The 22,361-nt window shown below is 32.9% G+C and overlaps 2 protein-coding genes and 2 non-coding genes across 5 annotated transcripts in view; 2 read left to right on the forward strand and 2 right to left on the reverse strand.

The window, feature by feature from the left end:
* The first annotated feature begins 175 nt into the window (after positions 1–175).
* LOC148171278 (uncharacterized) lies at positions 176–9,499 on the forward strand. The gene is made up of 15 exons (XM_088042307.1): positions 176–412; positions 459–2,110; positions 2,155–2,301; positions 2,354–2,369; positions 2,428–2,577; positions 2,624–4,320; positions 4,537–4,545; positions 5,500–5,768; positions 5,894–5,959; positions 6,056–6,097; positions 6,130–6,187; positions 6,232–6,370; positions 6,417–8,045; positions 8,116–8,288; positions 8,337–9,499. Exons 1-15 carry the CDS (start codon positions 283–285, stop codon positions 9,201–9,203), a joined length of 7,044 nt encoding a protein of 2,347 aa, XP_087898433.1. The 5' UTR covers positions 176–282; the 3' UTR covers positions 9,204–9,499.
* Positions 9,500–10,394: 895 nt separating this feature from the next.
* On the reverse strand, positions 10,395–10,466 carry TRNAD-GUC (transfer RNA aspartic acid (anticodon GUC)). Its single transcript has one exon. It is a non-coding gene; the product is annotated as a tRNA-Asp (tRNA).
* A 1,369-nt stretch (positions 10,467–11,835) lies between these two features.
* Positions 11,836–22,361, forward strand: part of LOC148171280 (synaptotagmin-15-like) — a 65,210-nt gene continuing 54,684 nt past the window's right edge. For both annotated transcript variants that reach the window (XM_088040886.1, XM_088040888.1), the window contains exon 1: positions 11,836–11,944. The gene's annotated coding sequence lies outside the window, so the exon portion shown is untranslated. The remainder of the gene's footprint in view (positions 11,945–22,361) is intronic.
* TRNAQ-UUG (transfer RNA glutamine (anticodon UUG)) lies at positions 16,127–16,198 on the reverse strand. Its single transcript has one exon. It is a non-coding gene; the product is annotated as a tRNA-Gln (tRNA).

The raw sequence follows: 22,361 nt of genomic DNA on the forward strand, positions 1-22,361 counted from the left end.
AGTCACTGTGTCAAGGGAAAGATAAAAGGACAATTTTTAGCCCACTTTATTTTTGAAAGCGACACAATTATTGTTATTTAGAAAGAATGTTGGCTGTTATTATAAAACGATTATCATTACTTATTCCGTTATCAAAGACAGATGGCGCAATACTAACAATTTCTGTGTGTTTGACTGTTATCAGATACGTAATCTTTTTTGTATAATATGTAGTTATGGCACATTTGAGATAGACGTGAAAACACCTCGCGCAACATTTGAAATTCCGAGTGCGTGTTTAAAATGGAAGTTACTGTGGCTCAATTAAACACACTTAAACTTTTTCTGAATCGCCTTTTAATACACAATGATGGTAAAACCGAAGAGCATTTAAGCAAACTTTTGACTTTCTTGCGCTGCGAAGACAAGTCAGGTTAGTTCGTTTTATAATACAATCTGAGATTAACGTCAAATTGTAGAATCCAAATATATTCTTCCTGTTTGCATGGAATGGATCTTGGAAGTCGTTCCATCATGGAGTGCTTCGCAAACCATACCTCCGACCACAATTATCTCTTTTACTCTGAGTTTAGCTCGTTTATTATCACGAAACGAATTAAGATTTAATCAAATGAATTCAAACAATTTCTTCACAAAGTTGGTGAATATTGGAAGAGTCAGACAACCGGAGTCGTTTCTTCCGTTAAAATTCGCATACATTCAATTGTTGTCTTCGTTCCTTGACCACAGCTCCGGAGTTGAATGCATGATCTCTTCCAATTTTTGGGAAGACGTCTTCGCTTGGAGTTTAACGAGTTTTGACACTGATCTCGGGAAGGAAAGTCGTCACTTCATCAAGAAAATTTTAGAGAAATCTTTTGCGTGTGATGTTGATTTCTGTGACCGCCTTGTTAAAAAAATCTTCCACCCTTTGAGCCAAAACATTTATCGTTGTATCAAATTCTCCGTTGATGTTAACGATGACAATGCTATTTTCCCAACACTGAAATTGATAGAAGAGGTTCTGAAAAGTTTCTTGGAGGGTATTTTACTAGAGGGGAAGGACTTTGGTGTGGTGTTTTTGCTCTGGAAGAACTTTCATTTAGAAGGAGGAATTCAGGACTTTATGTTTTTGGCTCAAAATAAGTGTCTTCTCTTTGATGTGACTAAAGTCATGTTCATGATGCAATTTGTTGAAATTTACGAGCAGGTAATTTCAAATTCGACGACGCTGACGCAGGTGACTAAGTCATTGGAGACGATCAAAACTAATTTCATGGCGAAGATGTTTCAAGGGGATTTCCAGGAACAAATGGATTTTTGTTGTTTCACTGTGTTTTATTGGAAATTGGTTGATTCGAAAATCCCTCATTTTCAAGAGAATGAGAAGAAACATAATTTCGCTGATCCGTTCGCAGTCTTGTTAATGATGCCCAATTGTATTCTTGTTCTTAAATACCTGTTTTCAATCACAAAGCTAGAATGTCCTCTTTGGAATGATGATATTCGAGAAACCTTCTTAAAAAAAATGATGGACATTGTACCTTTAAATTTTTATCGAGTGGCTGTATTTTGGCGGAATCATCTTCTCGATAACTGGGATTTATTTAAAGCTAGTTATTTAAGTATTCAGATGTTAAACCAAACTCGAAAGTTTCTGTCGCGTAATCAAGGTCTTTTACTATACCAAGCTTTAATTTATTTGTTTAATGACATAATTGCTGGCGTTAAGGATTCTCCACACAAAATTGACGTTTTTAAAGTACACTGGAGGTACCTTTTAGAACTGTTTGAATTCGTTCGTCTTCTTATTGAAGACTTCAATTTTGTCTTCAAAGACGCCTTGGAAGCAACTTACACGATTGCTTTATGCATTGACTTCTTATCACTGGCAGACTGGCCTTCAGAAATGATTGTTCAAATCCTTAAACTAGTGAATGTTGCCACCTCTCATTACATGGCTCCAAGTTTGGCATTGCTGCTCGCAGAAGCTTCAGATGGTACTGTAGCTTCATTAGGAACGTTTTTAAGTTCTAGTTTGGGAGATAAAAGGTCGGAGGTGCTAAGGGCTTGTTTAGAAGTGGTTCATACTATAGCTCACCTTTCTAATACTAGTAAGTTTAATATTTTAGTATGCTAGCGTGAGTTATCTACGTTGTAAGTCACTGTGTCAAGGGAAAGATAAAAGGGCAATTTAAAGCCCACTTTATTTTTGAAAACGACGTAATTACCGACTCAGCAAAATTGTTGGCTGTTATTATAAAACCATTATTATTACTCATCCCGTTATCAAAGATACGTACACCCTGCAAAATATTCCATGTGAAACAGATGACGCAAAATTACTAATGTCTGTTTGTTCCACTGTTATCAGATACGTAATCTTTTTGGTATTTATGTAGTTATGGCGGATTTGAGATAGAAGTGAAAACACCTCGCGCAACATTTGAAATTTCGAGTGCGTGTTTAAAATGGAAGTTACTGTGGCTCAAAACAAACTTAAAATTTTCCTAAATTGTCTTTTAATTCAAAATAATGGTAAAACCGAAGAGCATTTAAACAAACTTTTGAATTACTTGTGCTGGGAAGACAAGTCAGGTTAGTCCGAATTATAATCTAATCGAAGATTAACGACAAATTGTAGAATCCAAATATTTGCTTTCTGTTTGCTTGGAATGGATCTTGGAAGTCGTTCCATCATGGAGTGCCTCGCAAACCACACCTCCGACCACAATTATCTCTTTTACTTTGAGCTTAGCTTGTTTATTATCTCGAAATGAATTAAGATTTAATCAAATGAATTCAAACAATTTCTTTACAAAATTGGTGAACATTGGAAGAGTTAGACAACCGGAATCGTTTCTTCAGTTGAAATTCGCGTACATTAAATTGTTGTCTTCGTTGCTTGACCACAGCTCTGGTGTTGAATGCATGATCTCTTCCAATTTTTGGGAAGACGTTTTCGCTTGGAGTTTAACGAGTTTTGACACTGATCTCGGGAAGGAAAGTCGCCACTTCGTCAAGAAAATTTTGGAGAAATCTTTCACGTTCGACGTTGATTTCTGTGACGGCATTATTAAAAAAATGTTCCACCCTTTGAGCCAAAACATTTATCGTTGTATCAAATTCTCTGTTGACATTAAAGACGATGTTGCTATTTTTCCAACACTGAAATTGATAGAAAAGATTCTGAAGAGTTTCTTGGAGGGTATTTTACTTGAAGGGAAGGACTTTGGTGTGGTGTTTTTGTTCTGGAAGAACTTTCATTTAGAAGGAGGAATTCAGGACTTTATGTTTTTGGCTCAAAATAAGTGTTTTCTTTTTGATGTGACTAAAATCATGTTCATGATGCAATTCCTTGAAATTTACGAGCAGCTAATTTCAAATTTGACGACGCTGACGCAGGTGACGAAATCGTTGGAGACGATCAAAAGTAATTTTTTGGCGAAGTTGTTTCAAGGAGATTTCCAGGATCAAATGGATTTTTATTGTTTTACTCTCTTCTACTGGAAATTGATAGAATCGAAAATTCCTCATTTTCAAGAGAATGTGACGAAAGACAATTTCAGTGATCCGTTTGCAGTGTTGTTAATTATGCCTAACTTTTTGCTTGTTGTTAAATATCTGTTTTCGTTCTCAGAGTTAGAATTTAATCTTTACAATGACAATATTCGAGAAATCTTTGTAAAAAAACTGATGGAAAATCTACCTTTAAACTTTTTTCGAGTGGCTGTATTTTGGCGGAATCATCTTAATGATAAATGGGATTTATTTAAAGCTAGTTTTTCAAGCATTCAAATGGTAAAACAGACTCGAAAGTTTCTGTCACGCTATCAAGGTCTATTAATGTACCAATGTTTAATTTATATGCTTAACGACTTAATTACTGCCACCAATGAATCTCCACAAAAACTTGACGTTTTCAAAGTGCAGTGGAGATACTTTTTAGAACTTTTTGAATTCATTCGCTTTCTCATTGAAGACTTCAATTTTGTCTTAAAAGACGCCGTGGAAGCAACTTACATGATTGCTCTATGTATTGACTTCTTGTCTCTGTCGGAGTGGCCTTCAAAGATGGTCGTTCAAGTTCTTAAACTTATGAGTGTTGCTACAGCTCATTACATGGCTCCAAGTTTGACACTGCTAGTTACAGAAGCTTCAGATGGTACTGTAACTTCGTTGGGGAAATTTTTACGTTCTAGTTTAGGGGATAAGAGGTCGGAGGTGGTAAAGGTTTGTTTAGAAGTGGTTCATACTATAGCTTACCTTTCTAATACTAGTAAGTTTAGTATATTAGTACGGCAACTTGAGTTAAGTAATTGTATCAAGGGAAAGGGCCTAGTTAGGCTGTTTAACTAACTAACTTTAAATATCTTTAGCTATTTTTAAGCAACTTTCACTCACTAATAAGATATATAACTTGAAAAGTTTGGATCTATTTTTAACCAACTTTAACTAAAATTTAAAATCTTAACTAGTTTTAACCAGCTTTAACTATTAACGAACTTTGGATAACTTTCAAAATCTTCATTATTTATGACTAACTTTCTAAAATAGTTTTTTGAAGTTAACTAACTAAAAATCTTATTTTAACAAATTTAAAAAAAAATAAGTTTTTTACAAATATAAACAAATTATTCAAAAATCTATAACTATTTTTAACTAATTTAAAAAACAATATTGAAAAAAATTGTTTTTTATAAATAAAAAAAATAGTTTTTTATAAATAAAAAAAAATTTTTTTTCAATTTTTTTAAGAAAATAGTTAAAAAATTTAACTATTTTGAAAAATTTATAACTATTTTTAACTAATTTAAAAAAAAATACTTAAAAATCTTTAACTATTTTTAACTATTTTTTAAAAATTTTTACAATTTCTAACAAATTTTTATGAAAAAATAGTTAAAAATAGTTATAGATTTTTAAAACTAACTATTTTAAAAAATCTTTAACTATTTTTAACTATTTTTAGCTAATTTTAAAGAAATTTTACAATTTTTAATCAAATTTTAAAAAAAAATAGTTAAAAATAGTTAAAGATTTTTAAAAATAGTTAGTTTTAAAAATCTTTAACTATTTTTAGCTAATTTTTAAGAAATTTCACAATTTTTAACCAAATTTAAAAAAAAAATAGTTAAAAATAGTTAAAGATTTTTAAAAATAGTTAGTTTTGAAAATCTTTAACTATTTTAACTATTTTCTTTCAAAAATTTGTTAGAGATTGTAAAAATTGATTAAAAATAGTTAAAAATAGTTAAAGATTTTCAAGTATTTATTTAAATTAGTTAAAAATAGTTATAATTTTTTTAAGTTAGTCAGTTAAAAACGTTAACTATTTAAAAAAAATTGAAAAAAACATATTTTTTTATATCAGTAAAAAAATTGTTTTTTTAAGTATTTTTTAAGTAGTTAAAAATAGTGATAATTTTTAAAGTTTTACTACCTTTATTTACAACTAACTTATAACTAACTAAGTTTCACTTACCTGTTGTGTTTTTTTTTTTTTTTTTTTTTTAATAGTGGAGGGGAAATCCTTTATGGACGCCCGTCGCAAGATATCAAGCGCGACGGGCAGTGTGGGACTCCCTGTTCTCTAGAACGGGTATACCCACTAAAACCCCTCCAAGTTCTTTAGCAAATACCGCAAAGCCACTGTATTACTTCGCGACATGGTGCACTCTTCAATTCTTCCTTCTCGTGTATTCCTTCTTCTTGCACTTTCTTGGACCATCTGTTAGACCGCCTCCTAGTTCCTCTCACTTGTTATCATTGTGTCAACAAAACGTTCAGTGTCCACTTCCCCTCCATTGACTATGACATAGATAACTTTGTCTAATTTTGGTTAACTTGGCTAACTTTATTAACATTATTGGCTCTAACATTGACTAACTTTCGATATCTTTAACACTGGTAGACTAGTTCAAACTGTAGCTCTTCTTTCTAGTGTTGTAAGTTTAGTATTTTCGTACAGCAACGTGAGGTATCTGTGATATAAGTCACTGTGTCAAGGGAAAAATAAAAGGCCCAATTATAACCCACTCCATTTTTGAAACGTCATAATTACTGACTCAGAAAGATTGTTGGCTGTTATCACTACTTATTACTTTATCAAAGATAGGTACGCACTGCAAAATATTCCATGTGAAACAGATGGCGCAAAATAACCAATGTCTGTATGTTCCACTGTATTAGATACGTAATCTTTTCAGTATTAATTTAGTTATGGCGCAATTGAGATAAACGTGAAAACAGTGTGTGTTTAAAATGGAAGTTACTGTGGCTCAAAACAGACTAAAACTGTTTTTAAATCGCCTTTTAATCCAACATGACGATAAAACCGAAGAGTATTTAAACAAATTTTTGACTTACTTGTGGTGGGAGGACAAGACAGGTTAGTCCGAATTGTACTCTAATTTGAACTTAACAACAAATTTTAGACTCCAAATATTTTCTTCCTGTTTGCATGGAATGGATCTTGGAAGTCGTTCCATCATGGAGTGCTTCGCGAACCACACCTCCGACCACAATTATCTCTTTTACTTTGAGCTTAGCTTGTTTATTATCACGAAACGAATCAAGATTTAATCAAATGAATTCAAACAATTTCTTCACCAAATTAGTGAATGTTGGAAGAGTCAGACAGCCGGAGTCGTTTCTTCCGTTAAAATTCGCGTACATTAAGATGTTGTCTTCGTTCCTTGACCACAGCTCCGGAGTTGAATGCATGATCTCTTCCAACTTTTGGGAAGACGTCTTCGCTTGGAGTTTAACGAGTTTTGACACTGATCTCGGGAAGGAAAGTCGCCACTTCGTCAAGAAAATTCTGGAGAAATCTTTCGCGTCCGACGTTAATTTCTGTGACGGCATTGTTAAAAAAATCTTCCACCCCTTGAGCCAAAACATTTATCGATGTATCAAATTCTCCGTCGATGTTAATAACGACGTTGCAATTTTACCAACTTTGAAATTAATAGAAGAGACTCTGAGGAGCTTCTTGGAGGGTGTTTTACTCGAAGAGAAGGACTTTGGAGTGGTGTTTCTCTTTTGGAAGAACTTCCATTTAGAAGGGGGTATTCGGGATTTTATGTTTTTGGCTCAAAATAAGTGTCTTCTTTTTGACGTGACTAAAATCATGTTCATGATGCAATTTATTGAAATATACGAGCAGGTTGCCACAAATTCGACGACGCTAACACAGGTGACGAATTCATTGGAGACAATCAAAAACAATTTTGTCGCGAAGTTGTATCGCGGGGATTTCCAGGAACAAATGGTTTTTTGTCATTTTACTCTCTTCTATTGGAAGTTGATCGAATCGAAAATTCCTCAATTTCTAGAAAGTGAGAACAGTTTTACGGATCAGTTTGCAGTGTTACTAGTTATGCCGAATTTTATTCTTGGTATCAGATATCTATTTTCATTGCCAGAGTTTGAACTCAATGTGTCCTCCGACGATTTTCGCGATACATTTTTTATAAAATTAAGAAAGTGTCTTTCAGTTAACTTCCTAAGAATAGGTATCTTTTGGCGCAACCACCTAATAGATAAACAAGAGTTATTCAGAGCTAGTTATGGAAGTTTGAAGATAATAAAACAAAGCCGAGACTATCTCTCACGACGCCAAGGTCTTTTAATGTACCAAGTTTTCATTTATCTCTTAAATGACATAATTACCGCCGCTAAGGAATCTCCACAGAAACTTGACATTTTTAAAATACACTGGCGATATCTGTTAGAACTCTTCGAAGTCGTTCGTTTTCTCATTGAAGACTTCAACTTTGTCTTGAAAGACGCCGTGGAAGCAACGTACATGATTGCTTTATGTATTGACTTCTTATCTCTTTGGAAGTGGCCTTCAGAGATGATCGTACAAATTCTTAAACTTATGAGTGTCGCTACAGCTCATTACATGGCCCCAAGTCTGGCTCTGCTAGTCACAGAAGCCTCAGATGGCACTGTAGACTCGTTGGGGACTTTCTTGCGCTCTAATTTAACTGATAAGAGGTCGGAGGTTCTCAAGGCTAGTTTAGAAGTAGTCCATACGTTAGCCCATCTTTCTAGCGATAGTAAGTTATTAGCTACAACCCGCACAAAGCCGATAATAATGTTGTAATAACTCCATTTTCTTTCTTTTAGAATTCCCGTCTTTGCAAAAAGTGTTAATGGATTCCGAACTTCCCACTCTGGTGGTGAAAATGTCAACTTGCGACGGGGAGAGTTTCGTACGAGCAACAGCAATCAAATGTCTTCAGGAGATGATACAAGTGGAGGAAATTTGGAACAACGCTCTAAAATCCGAAGATTTAACAGTAAGACTGAATGAATGTCGAGTTTTAATTCCATGATTATTTTTCCAGCAAAAAATGCGAGACATTCTCATCAACGAAACCGAAGGAATCGTCCGCGTGGAGGCCGCCACCTTCATGTGTGTGGCCTACGAGCACCAACAGTTCCCCAAAGACACCTTAGATGGAATCTACGAGACCATGATCTACTCTTCAACGACCGATCTTCACTGGGAAGTCAAAGTCCGTGCCTTAGGTTTCTGGGACAAAGTCATCAAGAACCACCTGCAGAACCAAGGAATGATCGATGGGAGTTTCCCGAACGTCACCTTCTCAAAAGAACACAGAAAAATAGTCACTTTAACAGATTCCGAGATCCGGAAACGCTTACTGAAAGTCTTAAGTCAATTAAGCTCGATAGGATGTCTAGGCGTGCTCATGTCCGCCATTAAGGATGACTGTGATATGGAGGTTTCCAAGACTGCTATGAAAATCACTCAACGATTGATTGATTTGTTCAAGAAATATAACGTTCGTACGGATTGCAGTACTCCCACGTCTCCCGCACCAACGGAAAATGGTTTGTCGGCGAGGGTGTCAATGTCTTCGGGGATTTCAGTGGATGATGCTATGGATTCCCCGGCGTCAAGTCATCCCGATTTTAATGAAGAGATCATCGATCAAATTGTTAATTCGAAAGATGTTAATTTGTTAAAGAGCGTTTATACACCTAGTGATTACGGTTCTGTTAGTAATTACGACATACAAGTAAGGAAGATTGTCACTCCAACTGAGTTCCTTCAGTTTACACAGCAAGATCTTAACGCTATTATTAGTGAGAAGAAGAAGTGGTTGAATGGAATTGAAGATTTAGGGTCGCTGCTGGACGATATGCTGAAGACTTACGACGACGATGTCAATAACATGGACTGTTATTAATTAAGATTCTTATAAGTTTTTCTCGTAATTTCACACATTTAAATTACGTCTTTTGTAGGTTTGTTGAAATACATTCCACTATGAAGCTGTGCGTATGAATACAATTGTTCATAGAGGTAATGACAGTGTGCCATTTATCAAGTTATAAGTTTACAATCATATTTCGTTATAAGTTGAAGAGTAATTATGTCATTTTGTTGTATTGTCTATTATATAGATAAGTGTTGACGTGTGTACGAAGATTTGTTAAACATTTGTATTGTCTACGTTACTTTTGTAATAAAAGATTCAAAGTTTCCATTTTGTTCATTTTTCTGAGTTGATACTCCTGTTGATTGCTCAAAACTAAGATGATCCAATAGCAAAATAGGCCAAAATTAAATTGTGCAACTACTAATAGGACGTTATTAGAACTACCAATTTATAGTTATTAACCTACAATGTGCCTACAATTTAATTTAAAGGTGTTTTGTTAATTTCTTTTGTTTTATTAAAGTTATTGTTAAGCCTACAATCATTATCATTATACCTACTTTGAAAGGCAGTTTCACACAGCTCAATTTTTGAAAAAAATTGAAATTTCATAATTTGCTTATCTGGATTCAATAAACTTTGGGTTAAACTATACTTTCGACCTCTCCCTAAATCTGTGTGTATAATATCCTCTTTTTTTTAAATAAACAAATTACACATGTGAAATAACACGTCTCTCTAATTCGGATTTTTTGATAATTCGGATTATCTAGGTTTTAATTAGACTGGATTAACGCGACATTACTGTAATATGTACAATTGCGACATATTGAATAAACTGTTGTTACATATTACCTACTCGAGGTATTAAACCTACTCGGCAAGTCTGGTAGGTTAATTATTACGGATAATAAATAACTATTGTCCTTTTAAAAACCTGGAAATTTTAAGATACTACAGTCGTAAGCAAAAAATTGTGACTATCTGACATGTTACCCATAATGTTTGTAATTTGATTGGTCACAACATAAAATATAAATGTCAGTTCAAATTGACAAGCAAAATTTTTCGCTAGAGACTGTAAATAAGAATCAAAAGTGGGAAAAAAAAAGGCACTTTGCCCACGATTTTATTTCTACAGCGCATAACAAATATTTGCAAGTGTTTGGGCGTTCTTAAAACACAATAAAAAATTGTTTTAATAAAGAAAAAAAAATCCTCCCCGGCGGGGAATCGAACCCCGGTCTCCCGCGTGACAGGCGGGGATACTTACCACTATACTACCGAGGATTGTTAGAGAAGTTTTGTTCAAAAAAGTTCATTTGCTACAATAGTACCTAGAAATTTTATTATTTTTTTTATTATTTATTCCTTTTTTTAAATATGTTTATTTCTTGTTTATTGTACAAATCACTTATAAACCATTTCAATTACTTGAAAACATTTTATTAACATACGTGCAAACCTAAAAAAATATTTCATAATTGTTATGTCATTGTCATTAGATAATTAATTTCGTGGTGGTACCAAATGGGCTAAGAATTTGAAAAGATCTTAAGAACGCCCAAACTAAACCCCCCCCCCCCCCCCCGAATTTGTCAAATTGTCAACAATAAAATTTCCTATTTTATTTTTAATCACAACTGCGATAAATTCGATTTTCACCATCGTCGCGTCGCGACTGTAATTCCATTATTTCGCAAATGATTTCTCGCCTTATTGTAGATAATCTACTTCTAATTATCTCTTTTTGCTTAGATCCAGTTTTTGGTTGTCTTATTTTATTTGATTCCGCGACACTTTCCTTTTGAGAAACTTTTATCCAGTCCAGTTCAAAAGTCACCGGAATTTTCTCGTGCACAGCTTTTCGAATGAATTCCAAACGTGCTAATTAGTGCGAGTGAAACACGATGCCTTAATTACGTTAAGCGAATACGGAAAATTCGTGAGATAAATCCACGCACGTGGACTGACTTTAAAGAAAACTTCAACCCACGGAGAATTTTTTCGAAACTTTCCATCATTACCCCTGTGAATCGATAAATTGAACTGTTTCTTTCTGATTTTACAACGAAGTCTTATTACATTGCGATAAATTTAACACTCCTTTCACTTTTGATTAGTTTTTCTGAATCAATTTTTTGTTTTGTCGTTACTAAATTTACTTTTATTGCCATGAAATGATTGCTGTTATAACTCATAAAAAATTCGCTCCACAAGACAGTTTATAGGATTAATTCAACTTTGATGCCGCCGTGTAATTACAATATGCATTAGCAAATTAATTATTTATAGAATCATCTTGAATAATTATGAGAATGATGTGACACTCGCCGTCATAATAAAAGTCCATCAGCCCGGAAAAATAACACATGCCAACAAATTATCATATTAAACCTCTCCACCTCGTGGGAAGAAACTCCCGGAAAAATAAAAACTGCGATAAAGTGTCCATCAGGCTACAGATTAACGTCGTTACCACACGAATTTTAACTAATAAAACTTCGATGTAAAAAGACACCTCTATTATTACCCCCAAAATTGATTCAAACATCTTAAACTTACCCCAAAACAAACATGCGGTTCGCATTTCAGTCACAACTCGTTCTAACCCGCCTCCCTTCGACTCCGGTCGTTGTAAAAGTGCGTGGGTGGTTAAATCTCAGTCAACTCCGGACTCCGGTGATCGCTGAGTTGCACCCTCCGTTCCGGGGCGACGAGTTAAAACTTTCGCTCGAAATTCAAGACGAAGAAGCGGAGATTGAAAGGTAAGATTTTTGCATGCATGGGATCTCATGTATATTAATTATTTACTTAGAACTGGGTTAATTTATTTGAAGTGGCGGCCCGGAACGTAATTTATAATGTAATTAGATGAATATTTTAACTTGGAATGAGTAATTAATTACGTCGCTACTTCGATTTTAATTACGTGGTTAATTGAATTATATAGTTCCGTAATTAACGACAATATGAAAAGTTTCCAAGTTTTATTGCGGCAGTGATTTGACATTGATTAAAATTTTGTTATACAGAGGCCTGCAGTTGACAAGAATTGTATAAAAACGTTATATAAATTATTGTTTAGTTCTCATGTTTGTTAACATGTTTATTGAAGGGATTTAATGAAAATGTTAGATTTTTATGGTGTCATGCGGGCTTGAAGTCTCATCAAACTTTTATGAGTCGTAGTTAAGTACTTGGAAGTTTTTTTTTCGATCATAATTTTAGAAGTCTTTTCATTTCAGTTTTTTTCACGGCATTTATATACTCATTTCGTTGAACAGTATCACTGGGAGTTCTAAGATCATTAATTTACAATCTAAAGAGTTGCCAACTCCTTTTGAGCGTGCAGGTTTTCATGAAAATTATCTTAAAGTAAATTAATTCAAAGGAAGTTTTATCCACTTTACCACTTTTATACTGAATTGATTCTTAAGTTGTCGCAGCTAAACTTCATTTTTCCTGCAGAGATTTACCGATTTACAAAAATTCTCTGCAGGAAAAATGAGGTGTAGACACTTACTCAAGTTTAATTTTGATTTCACCAAATTACAGCATATTGTGCCATCTCAAAGTTAACGTTTTCTGTTAAACTTCGCACTATTCGCAATAAATTAGGTCACAAAGTGCACCGATAAATTTAATTTCCACTTCGATCCAAGTACTTTTTAATCCGATTTCATAAAACAAGTATTTTATTGGTACTCATGATTGTCGTATTTTTTTAGAAACGGCTCTCTAATTGGTAGAGGAAACTCTTTAGATAAACATAATCAACATTTTCCGATTAAATCGTTCTATTCACGTCTAATAATAACTATTTAATGCCAATTAAAATTGTAAATCCGAGGGAAAGAGGATATTATGCACGATTTAGATAGAGGTAGAAATGAGTTGGTATAGTTTGTAGTTGGGAAATTCAACGAAATCTCTTGAATTTAATTAAATGGGGGTATTTAGGTTCAGAAGAGATGTGTACCGTTTAAACTTGTGAATACACTTGCAGAGTGGACTTATTTAGAGAACATTGTTTGGATAAACGAGGAGAATTAGGAAAGAGGACTGTAATAATTGTAAGCTTAATGTGTAATTTCCTAAAGATTTCAAATAAATATCTTGCTTGAGAATGTGTTTTCTGTTCGGCGTGAAGTGTAAACAGCTTAATGAATTTGTGGTTGTCACATTAGATTTCAATTAAATTCATCAAGAAGGGTGTAGTTTTCGCCAAAAATTGTTGAAGAAATTGTACTAAGAAGTTTCTCTGAATGGCTGTTATTGTTTACAAATTTAATTAAATTATCTAAGGAACTAAAAAAAATTATAAGAACATAAAAACGCCAAAAATATTCAATACATAGGTGTCCGAAAACGCTTGCACTTCCTTTAAATGGGAAATTTTCCATCAAAATCTAAGATAATTTTTGTATCGTACAATGTCCAAGTATTTATAGTATTTAAGCCACAAGCACTCTAAATTGGCCAATCACAGCGAATCTGCGTGTAATATGAGGAAAAATCTTTGTTGGTCACTAAGCAACAGAACACTATCTATAGGAATTTATGGACTGTGATTGGCCAATTTAAAATGTTCCCTGAACATTGTACGATACAAAAATCAGCTCACATTTTTATGGAGAATTTTCTATTAAAAGGAAGTGCGGCCGTTCTGGATCACTCTGTATTTTGTGTACAATCGTTGCATTTTTGCGCTCTTCAGTTACAATAATTTAAGGCATCAGAATTTCCCAAGAATTTGACGAATACAAAGACCAAAATACAAGTTGTCCCACCAATTTTTCGATGACAATATGTTTTTAATTTTTTGTGAACGGATTTTAATAAAATTTAAAATAAAGATAATTTAATATCTGAGATTTAATTTAACTATTTCAATGTTAAAAACGCATTTTTTTTAATAGGTTAAATCATTCAGAATGTTTACTATCAAGTATAAAAAATTACGCCCACCTACCAAAAATTGGCAGAATCCTTCTTTCCGTTTAAGAAAATTCGTCGATTTTGTCATTAAAAATTTTTATTTTCTTGAAACAATTTAGTAAAGATATCGGTGAAATAACAAATGAAAGCGTTGACTTTGTGCACTTCTGCTGACTCTGCCCTTGACAAGTTTGAATTTTTACATATTCTAACAGTTTCTGTGTCAATTTGTTGCAATAATTTCCAAAAAATCGAAATAACAAAGGATAATAGAGCCCAAATAGGCCCCTATAGATTGAAATTAATCATAATCAGACCAAAACGTAAAATAAGAAACGTCAAAAACGTCAAATTCAAACCAAATGTCAGGGACGTCCAAAATTGCCTTGATTTCATAGCCAGAGATGATTTTGAGGCTTTTGAAAATGTTGGCTTAGTTTTTGCTGTTTTTTTTTAAACTGGACCTGTTAGACCGTCAATTTTTAGCGAACGCTTGTTATTATTGCCGTTTTATAAGATAAGGTTAATTTTAAATTATTTAGATTTAAATTAGGACAAATAAAATTAACAGGTTTGAAAAAAGGGTGTCGTTTGCAATGCCAAATCAATCTTTACCTTTTCAGTTATCTTAGTTTTAAATTTCATTAAAATCTGTTTATAAATAATGAAGACATTATTAGACTGGAAAATATAATGAAATCCAAAGAGCTAAAAAATTAGAAGACCCCAAAAAAAAGAGTTAAGTTAACAAGCATAATTCAGAAAGATTCATAGAAATTCGAAAACTATTGTTTGACACTAAGGTTAAATCACAAGAAACATTACCAAGTTGCCAATAGCAACGTGTTTTACAACCCTTTAAACTACGCTGCTCTTGGCAACGTGCCCTTCTAAAGCCCTAAGATACGTTGCTATTGACAATCAAATTTTAATAGGACTGCTGCATAATTATTTGATTTTCGAAACGTTGTAAAATAATAATAATTTAACCGTATTTTACGACTCATTTATATTTGATTTACGATGTTTACGAAGATATCCCGGACGCTACGTTATTTACAACAAGTAAGAGAGTAATAAGAGTAATAAGTAGTAGTAATACCTATTTTACTGGTTTCTGTCTATTAGGAGTGTTTATAAGTATTTAAAAAATGAGAGGCGAAGCCTCCAGTTCTTTAAAATTCCCGAGTAATAAAATAACACGTTTTATTTGAGCCTCTAAAACTCGAAAAGATGCTCAAAATTCCATGCATCGGATCCTTTATATCTTTTATGTATAATAATGAGGTATAAACTTGCGCTCTAACGATACTCGACTATTCAAATTGCATCCTTTGATCTGTTCCAAGAATTTGTCTTACCTTGCGTTATATTGGTGGAATTTTAACCTTAGCCAAGCTACTAGAGCGAATTTAGTCCTTAATTATCATATTTCGTCACCTTTCTGTCATTCCACGCTCAAAAACCGCAGATCTGTCTTACATTAATTACAGTCGGGAAAAATCCCAGCTCAGACTTATTTCCATAAGTCCGTCAATCCTCACAATAATTTTAAGCAAAACAAACCAAATAAACTTTGACACAGACTGTGGAAATTGCGGGGGTGCTTAATTTTCATCCACCAGGGTACTCTATCATTGAATTAATTTTTTAAGTTGGTTTCCTTTTATAAATACGTCGATTCTATTTGTGCGTCTCTTGGGGCATTTATACATCCATCTAAGAAAATTTATTTCTTCGCAGTATGTTTATATCAAAAGCCTGAAGTAAACAGGAATACCAAGTTTGTGAATATTGAGCGGCTTACGTAGGTGGTGCATAGTGGTTGTTTTTGGCGAACATTAATTGGATTATTAAAATGTAATTAAATATACAGTTAGTTTTAATTAAGCTTGTCAAGATCAGAAAATGAGGATTCTCGAAAAGGTTAACAGCTTCATTTGACTTGTTTATACTCGGTTAAGTTAGGATTTTGGTTTTAAGGGCGGTTTAAACAAAAAAAAAGGACAAGGTTCCACCGAGATTTGAACTCGGATCGCTGGATTCAAAGTCCAGAGTGCTAACCATTACACCATGGAACCGGTTGAGTTCCAAATTTCGTGCGCATGTATTCAACAAACCGCGTTCTATTTTTATACATATTACAGTAGGATCTTGGTTATTCGAGCCCTTGAGGGCGAAAATCGTCACCTATAAATGAAACGCGGTGATAAAGTTATTTATTTTATTTACAGGGTGTTGGAATTAAGTGCAATTAATAAAGACTTTTTATTTTTTTTAAAGTGTAAAATGTGTAAATTATAAATATATAAAATAATCATTTTGTAAGAAATGTACCAATAAATTGCATAAAAAAAAATAAGAATTTAAATAATAAAAAATACAATAAAAATACAAACAAAATGAACGAAATTCACCCTCACGACAGGGTCGTACTCGTTTTTTTTTCCTCGAAGAGGTACTCACCTTCTCCGGAACGCTCGTCTTATCTCAGGTCCGGGTTTAGTTCAACTGGAAAGTTACGAAATTCCCCCCAAAAAAAAAAAATATATTGCCATCTGCTTTATCCGTCATTAACAGTTATAATGAAATAACTTACCGGAGGAGTTCCAACTCTTGGCCCATCGCTGGGTGGCGAAGATCCGAAGTGAATTCTTGAACTCCGCTTGGATCCGAGACATCTTCAACAAAAAGTAACTTTGGGCAGATTGCTAGCTAAAATCTTTCAAAAACCCTCCTCCTTTATCCGGACTTGGGACCCAAGAAGCTGCGACGGAGTTAATTTTTTTTGTCGATGTCTGTCTAAAAAAAAATAACAATTAAAAAGTTGTAACAAAAAGTGGTGACTTACCTGAATGTCAGCAAACACTAACACGATAACACTAACTCTATAGCACACTACCATTTTTTTTGGTCCCACTTTTTCAAAATAACGATAAACTTACCCTTTAATCCGGATCCCTAAGCCGTATCGTCGCGCTCTGATACCACTGCATCCCAGTCTTGGAACAGACACCACTCACACGACTTTAATTTTACTTTCAAGACCGCGCACTAAAAATTTCGGCACTGTTTTGCAAAACTCGACTTTAAACTTATCCTCCTTGAATATGTTTGAAGATTTCGATTGAAAATTTTAAAGTTAGGATGAAACCTGAAATAAAAAATATGTATAAGTAAAAAACTTCAAATATTCATTAAAAACTAATGCACGCTTACTTTTAAAACATCATGGAAGACCTACCTTTAATTCCTGGCAATCAGTAAGATACACTAAAATAAATTTCGAGTTACCATTCGTCTTATTCGCTCAAAACTCGGAGAATAACTAAATAAACGATGGCTTTATGCCCGTTAATAAATAATACCTTTTTTTGCCCAAAAAAGTAATGTTTTTTTTGTGGTGCAACACCATTCAACTAATTCTTTGAAGGATTACATAAATACTTAACTTTTTGCATAACAACACAAGGCCGGTGCACGAAAGACACAAGAAAAATAAAGCGATTTCTAATCGTGTCAATCCGATGAATCCAATGAATGTTGCAATTATAAAATAAAAAGTCCCATGTTTGCTTTGAAATAAAATTGATATCGAGAAATTAATACGATACGTCATTTTTCCTGCAGAGAATTTACCGATTTACGAAGGAGCAATTTTAAATAACAGAATTTGAAAAGAATTAGTTAGGGTTACAATTTTGTTAAATAGATGATACGCCTAGAACAAGCACAGAGCCCCAATTTAAATTTGGCGCCTATAAAAAATTCTCTGCAGGAAAAATGAAGTTTAGGCGACTAGTTTCTAGAAAAATTTTTCGATCAAAATCGAACTCAAACAGTGTCCAACATTTCTGTCAGTTGCAGAGCCTAGATAAACATTGGTTAGAACTGAAAAAATGTTGAAGTCTAATTTATCCTTACTAAACACAAACACTGTGTATATTAAACTACATTGGTTACCACTAACTAACTAATTCAAAATTCCATGACCGCAAGTGTTTTATTTAATTTTTAAATATTCAAGACAAAAAAAGAAGAATTGGAGGAAGAATTTTGACGCATCTTTTTAAAACGATGGATCTGCTTGTACGAGTTTATTTTCATTATCCTCGTTTCAAGATTCATTTTTTTTAAATTTATTGTTCGGCGGTGCTTCCTTCTAACTAGTCCAAGACAATTCATTGATGACTTTTACTTTTCTTTACCACAACACGGTCAACAGATGCACGGCGCGTTTTAAAAACAAGAACATGTTGAATGAACAGATGATTTTTAATTTTATTTATGTCAGTGTACCACAATATGAGGTTATTATTGTTGACCATACTACATTAAAAAATAAATTAGTTACAATAATCAACGATATCTTCTAACTGTTGTTTTATTTTTAATAATAGTTTATATTTAATAAATTTATCGTTACCTGGAAGCTATACAGGATTGGATGGGATTTAAATTTAGCAAAATTAATTGAGAGAAAAACAGAAGTAAAACAGTGACACGAATCAAAGAATTCGTCGTTTCTTTTCGTGATGTGAAATTATTTGTAAGTTGCTTGACCAGTTCGTTTTAATCACCTATGACATGGAATATGTGCGACTATGATCTATGAGACCTACAAAAGAGCTTGGGAAATTGGAGTCCAATGAAATTATCGAAAATATCTTATTAAAGGTAGAGTTTTACACACACACGAAATTTTTCTTGAAACAACTTTCTATAGTCTAAATAAATATATTCAGTTTTTTCTCAAATCCAAAACCATTAAAATCAAAAATTTTAAAGATCTTATGATTTCAAAATTTTAAGCATTAATATTGATTGAATAAAAATGTAAAGAAGCAGAGAAATTAATCTAAAGAATTCAATAAAACAAAAGTTTCCGATTTTGAAAATGTGCTTAAAATCTTTGGTATAAAAACAGAAATACCGTTTAAAATAGGCAAAATCTCAAAATACAAATTTCATTTTTTCATTTAAAGTTAGAAAAATAAACTTATTGTGAACCACTTGTATACACGAGTTATTGCCGGTTTGAAAATCGAAAATCCCATTTCATTTGTATTGATTTCAATACCTACATATTGCCGACGCTTTTCCAAATAAATTCAAGAAACGGCGATAGTAACTTTTCCTTACATCGCATTTCACTTATTGTAATTCTGATTTTTATCACCAGAATCGTGTGGGCGATAAATTGATGAACCTTATTAAGAAGCGCAGAAGAATATTCACACGATTTTCATTAATTGTACACCCAGAAATGTTTTTTCTTTGAAGCAGGAGCGAACTATTTCCACACCAAGACATAAAAGCAAGTTTCAATGTAATAAATTCAAAATAAATACAGTTCTTGATTGTCTAAAGAAGCTTTGTCTCAATGATTTGCTATGCAAAATTTTAATGAAGTCTTCGCCAGTAACGTAACATTTTCCCGATTCTTATGTAAATAAATAATTGTACTGCAGCTTGTTATCGAAGGAAAAATTCTCTGACATTCTAACTTACCCTTTTCACGAATCCTCCACATCCATAAAGAAATAACGAACGTCTCAGTCACCTGTCAGTGTCATTTACAGACTAATATTTTCGCAACAAACCCTTAACACACGGCTATAAATTTAACTTACGTAATCCATTTTTACGGCCAAGTTACAAAAAAATTTCATCTCGTTACGTCAAAACCAAATAAAAACAGTGGTTGACGTCCTTTTAGCCTCTTAATTTAATTGCTAGAAAAATGTGACGACTCCACTTCGTTCCCAAACTTTCCCATTTGTTTGAGAGAAATCCAATTGTCAATTTGAGGTTGATTTTAGAACAGGAAGAGAAGTTTGTCGAGTACTTAAGAGAAAAGATAATTATTGGAATTAAAGAAGAGATTTTTATTCCCGCGCTTCTCACATTAATTGCATGGTTATCGACGTTTTGGGGGAAATCTGTCGGGTTAATTAAGATTTAGTAGTGTCCGATATGCCAAAGGTCGAATATGAAAGCTGAGTTTATTGGGGGATCAAATCTGCGTTAGGGTAAAGGACACCAAAAGCGCACAGGTGCATTTCCCGCTCTACAAATCTCTGATAAAGTGCAATGTGTGTTAATCACTCAGTCACACAATGACAATTATTCGAGCTAAGTAAACGCGGCGACATCTGCTTTTTACGTGCTATGTAAATGTGTCAGTACTTATGTCGTACACGTAACGGTAGAGCAATGCAAACGTTATTTTATTATCCGTACGAATTGCATCACGCCTTAAATTGTCTCCCAGATATCCGTTAGCTTTTAATTGTGCAAAACAGAGACAGCAATTAACTTTCGGTTAAGTTTGTTCAATAAGCGTGAACATATGGCGAGAACGTAATTTACATTACGAGTTGCAGAATAATAAGATTTCTGGATCCGGATAGTGTAAATGCAGTAAACGAGGCAGGAGTTTTTGTACCTTTTTTTCTCAATTTGTGGCTTCGATTTAGATCGCACTTTGCGCATTTACAACATGTAATTATTCCATGAATTTAAATTACTGGAATTACTAAGGTCTGGAGAGAACGAGACTATGAATACTGTGAGCAATTTAATTAATTACTTAATGCTTTGATTGTCGTAGGTCATAATCGAACGCCCTTCGATCTTGAGGAATGCAAAAAATGTTCTTTACCTGCTATTAACAATCGATTAGAATGGTAGTCACGTGTTTTAGGTGGAGATATAAATGCGAAAAAAAGTAATAAAACGTTTATGAGACGTATTTTAAATTTCTGTTCTCTCAAAGTTACCAAAAACAGTCAACAAGTTTTTATCGTTTTAATAAATTCTTCACAACTAAAATTCCATTGAACAAAATATTCTGAATTTTTAAAATTTAAATAACATCTAAATTCTACTCAGTCCTTTGATGAAAGAAAGTATGTCTGAGCAAACGTCACAATTTATATGGATCAATCAATAACAGAATGCAGAATTTATTTTTATTTTTAGAATTTTGTAACTTTGTAATCAGGTATAGACAAAGTTGAAAGCAGTCAAAATTTGGGCCATCTTTTTGAAAATTTCAAAAAAATATTTGTCAAACTGTTGGAAGTTCCTAAATTCATCTAAATTGATTCAATAATTTTACAATTAATTACAGACGTTTACAAGAGTAAGATAAAGAATCTTTAGAAATTTCAATGATAAAACACTCATTTATGAACATTTTGATTTTCCATGATTTCTATAATTCTGCAATTTGCTTAGTAAGGGACTTAAAAGCTATAACTCCTGAAAATCTGAATAATATATATTGCTTGAGAAATAGTTATAAAAAAAAAATAAAATTAATTTTAGTTTAAAGCGAACAACCACATTTTTCCTGCAGAAAGTTTTTAAAGCGGGAAATAAAATGCGATTTTGTGACATGCTGATTTTTTAAAGTCCTGCAATTCCTGCGGATTGTCAAACAAAATCTGTCACAAGTTAAATTGTCCCCAAATTGTGGGAGCATCAATAGTAAACTTATTTTTTATTCCAAATCCTGCTGATTTCTAAAATTACTCCTTCGTATATCGGTATATTCTTTGCGGGAAAAATGATGTATACAGGTAACTAATCCTTTTCAAATTCTGCTGACTTTTAAAATTGCTTCTTTGTAAGTCAGCAAGGTAAATTCTCTGCAGGAAAAATGAAGTATCGTTTTGAATCTCAATCGATCTAAAATTTCAGGTATTATTCAGGTAGTAACATAATTAGGATTCAAAGTTTGATTACATTTTTTTTCATAGTCCCAAAAATAGATACCCTCAAGTCAACCTAATAATTAAGCATAATTACTAAAGTAATTAATAAATATTATTTAATTAATTCCGAATTCTCGGATGTTTGATTAAGTTCATCGATAATTTAGTGCTAAAAATTTTATTGAAGATATTTCTTTGAAATTTCTCTAATTTTGGTCATTTTAATTAAGCTTGTTTCTTTTGTGACACCTCTAATGTGAAATCCAAATTTTTTTCTTCAAAATATTTAAGTTTTATCCAAAATTTTGCCAAATTTACAAATTCTCATTAAATTTCTAGCTGAATTAAATTATTTTTTAAACGTAAATTTTTGCTTTTTTTTAAACTTTCAAATCGTTCAACATCTTTCAAAGGTTGTTTTCTGGCACGTGTTTATCAAATTTTAGAGACAGAATTTTTGCTAACACAACATTAAAATCCCGATTTTTTTAAATCTTTTCTAAAATGTTACTTTTTTTCAGAA

The sequence above is a fragment of the Gnatocerus cornutus genome, chromosome 7 (genome assembly GCF_029298725.1).
Source record: "Gnatocerus cornutus isolate USDA-ARS CGAHR chromosome 7, icGnaCorn1.1, whole genome shotgun sequence".
NCBI classification, from domain to species: Eukaryota; Metazoa; Arthropoda; class Insecta; order Coleoptera; family Tenebrionidae; genus Gnatocerus; species Gnatocerus cornutus.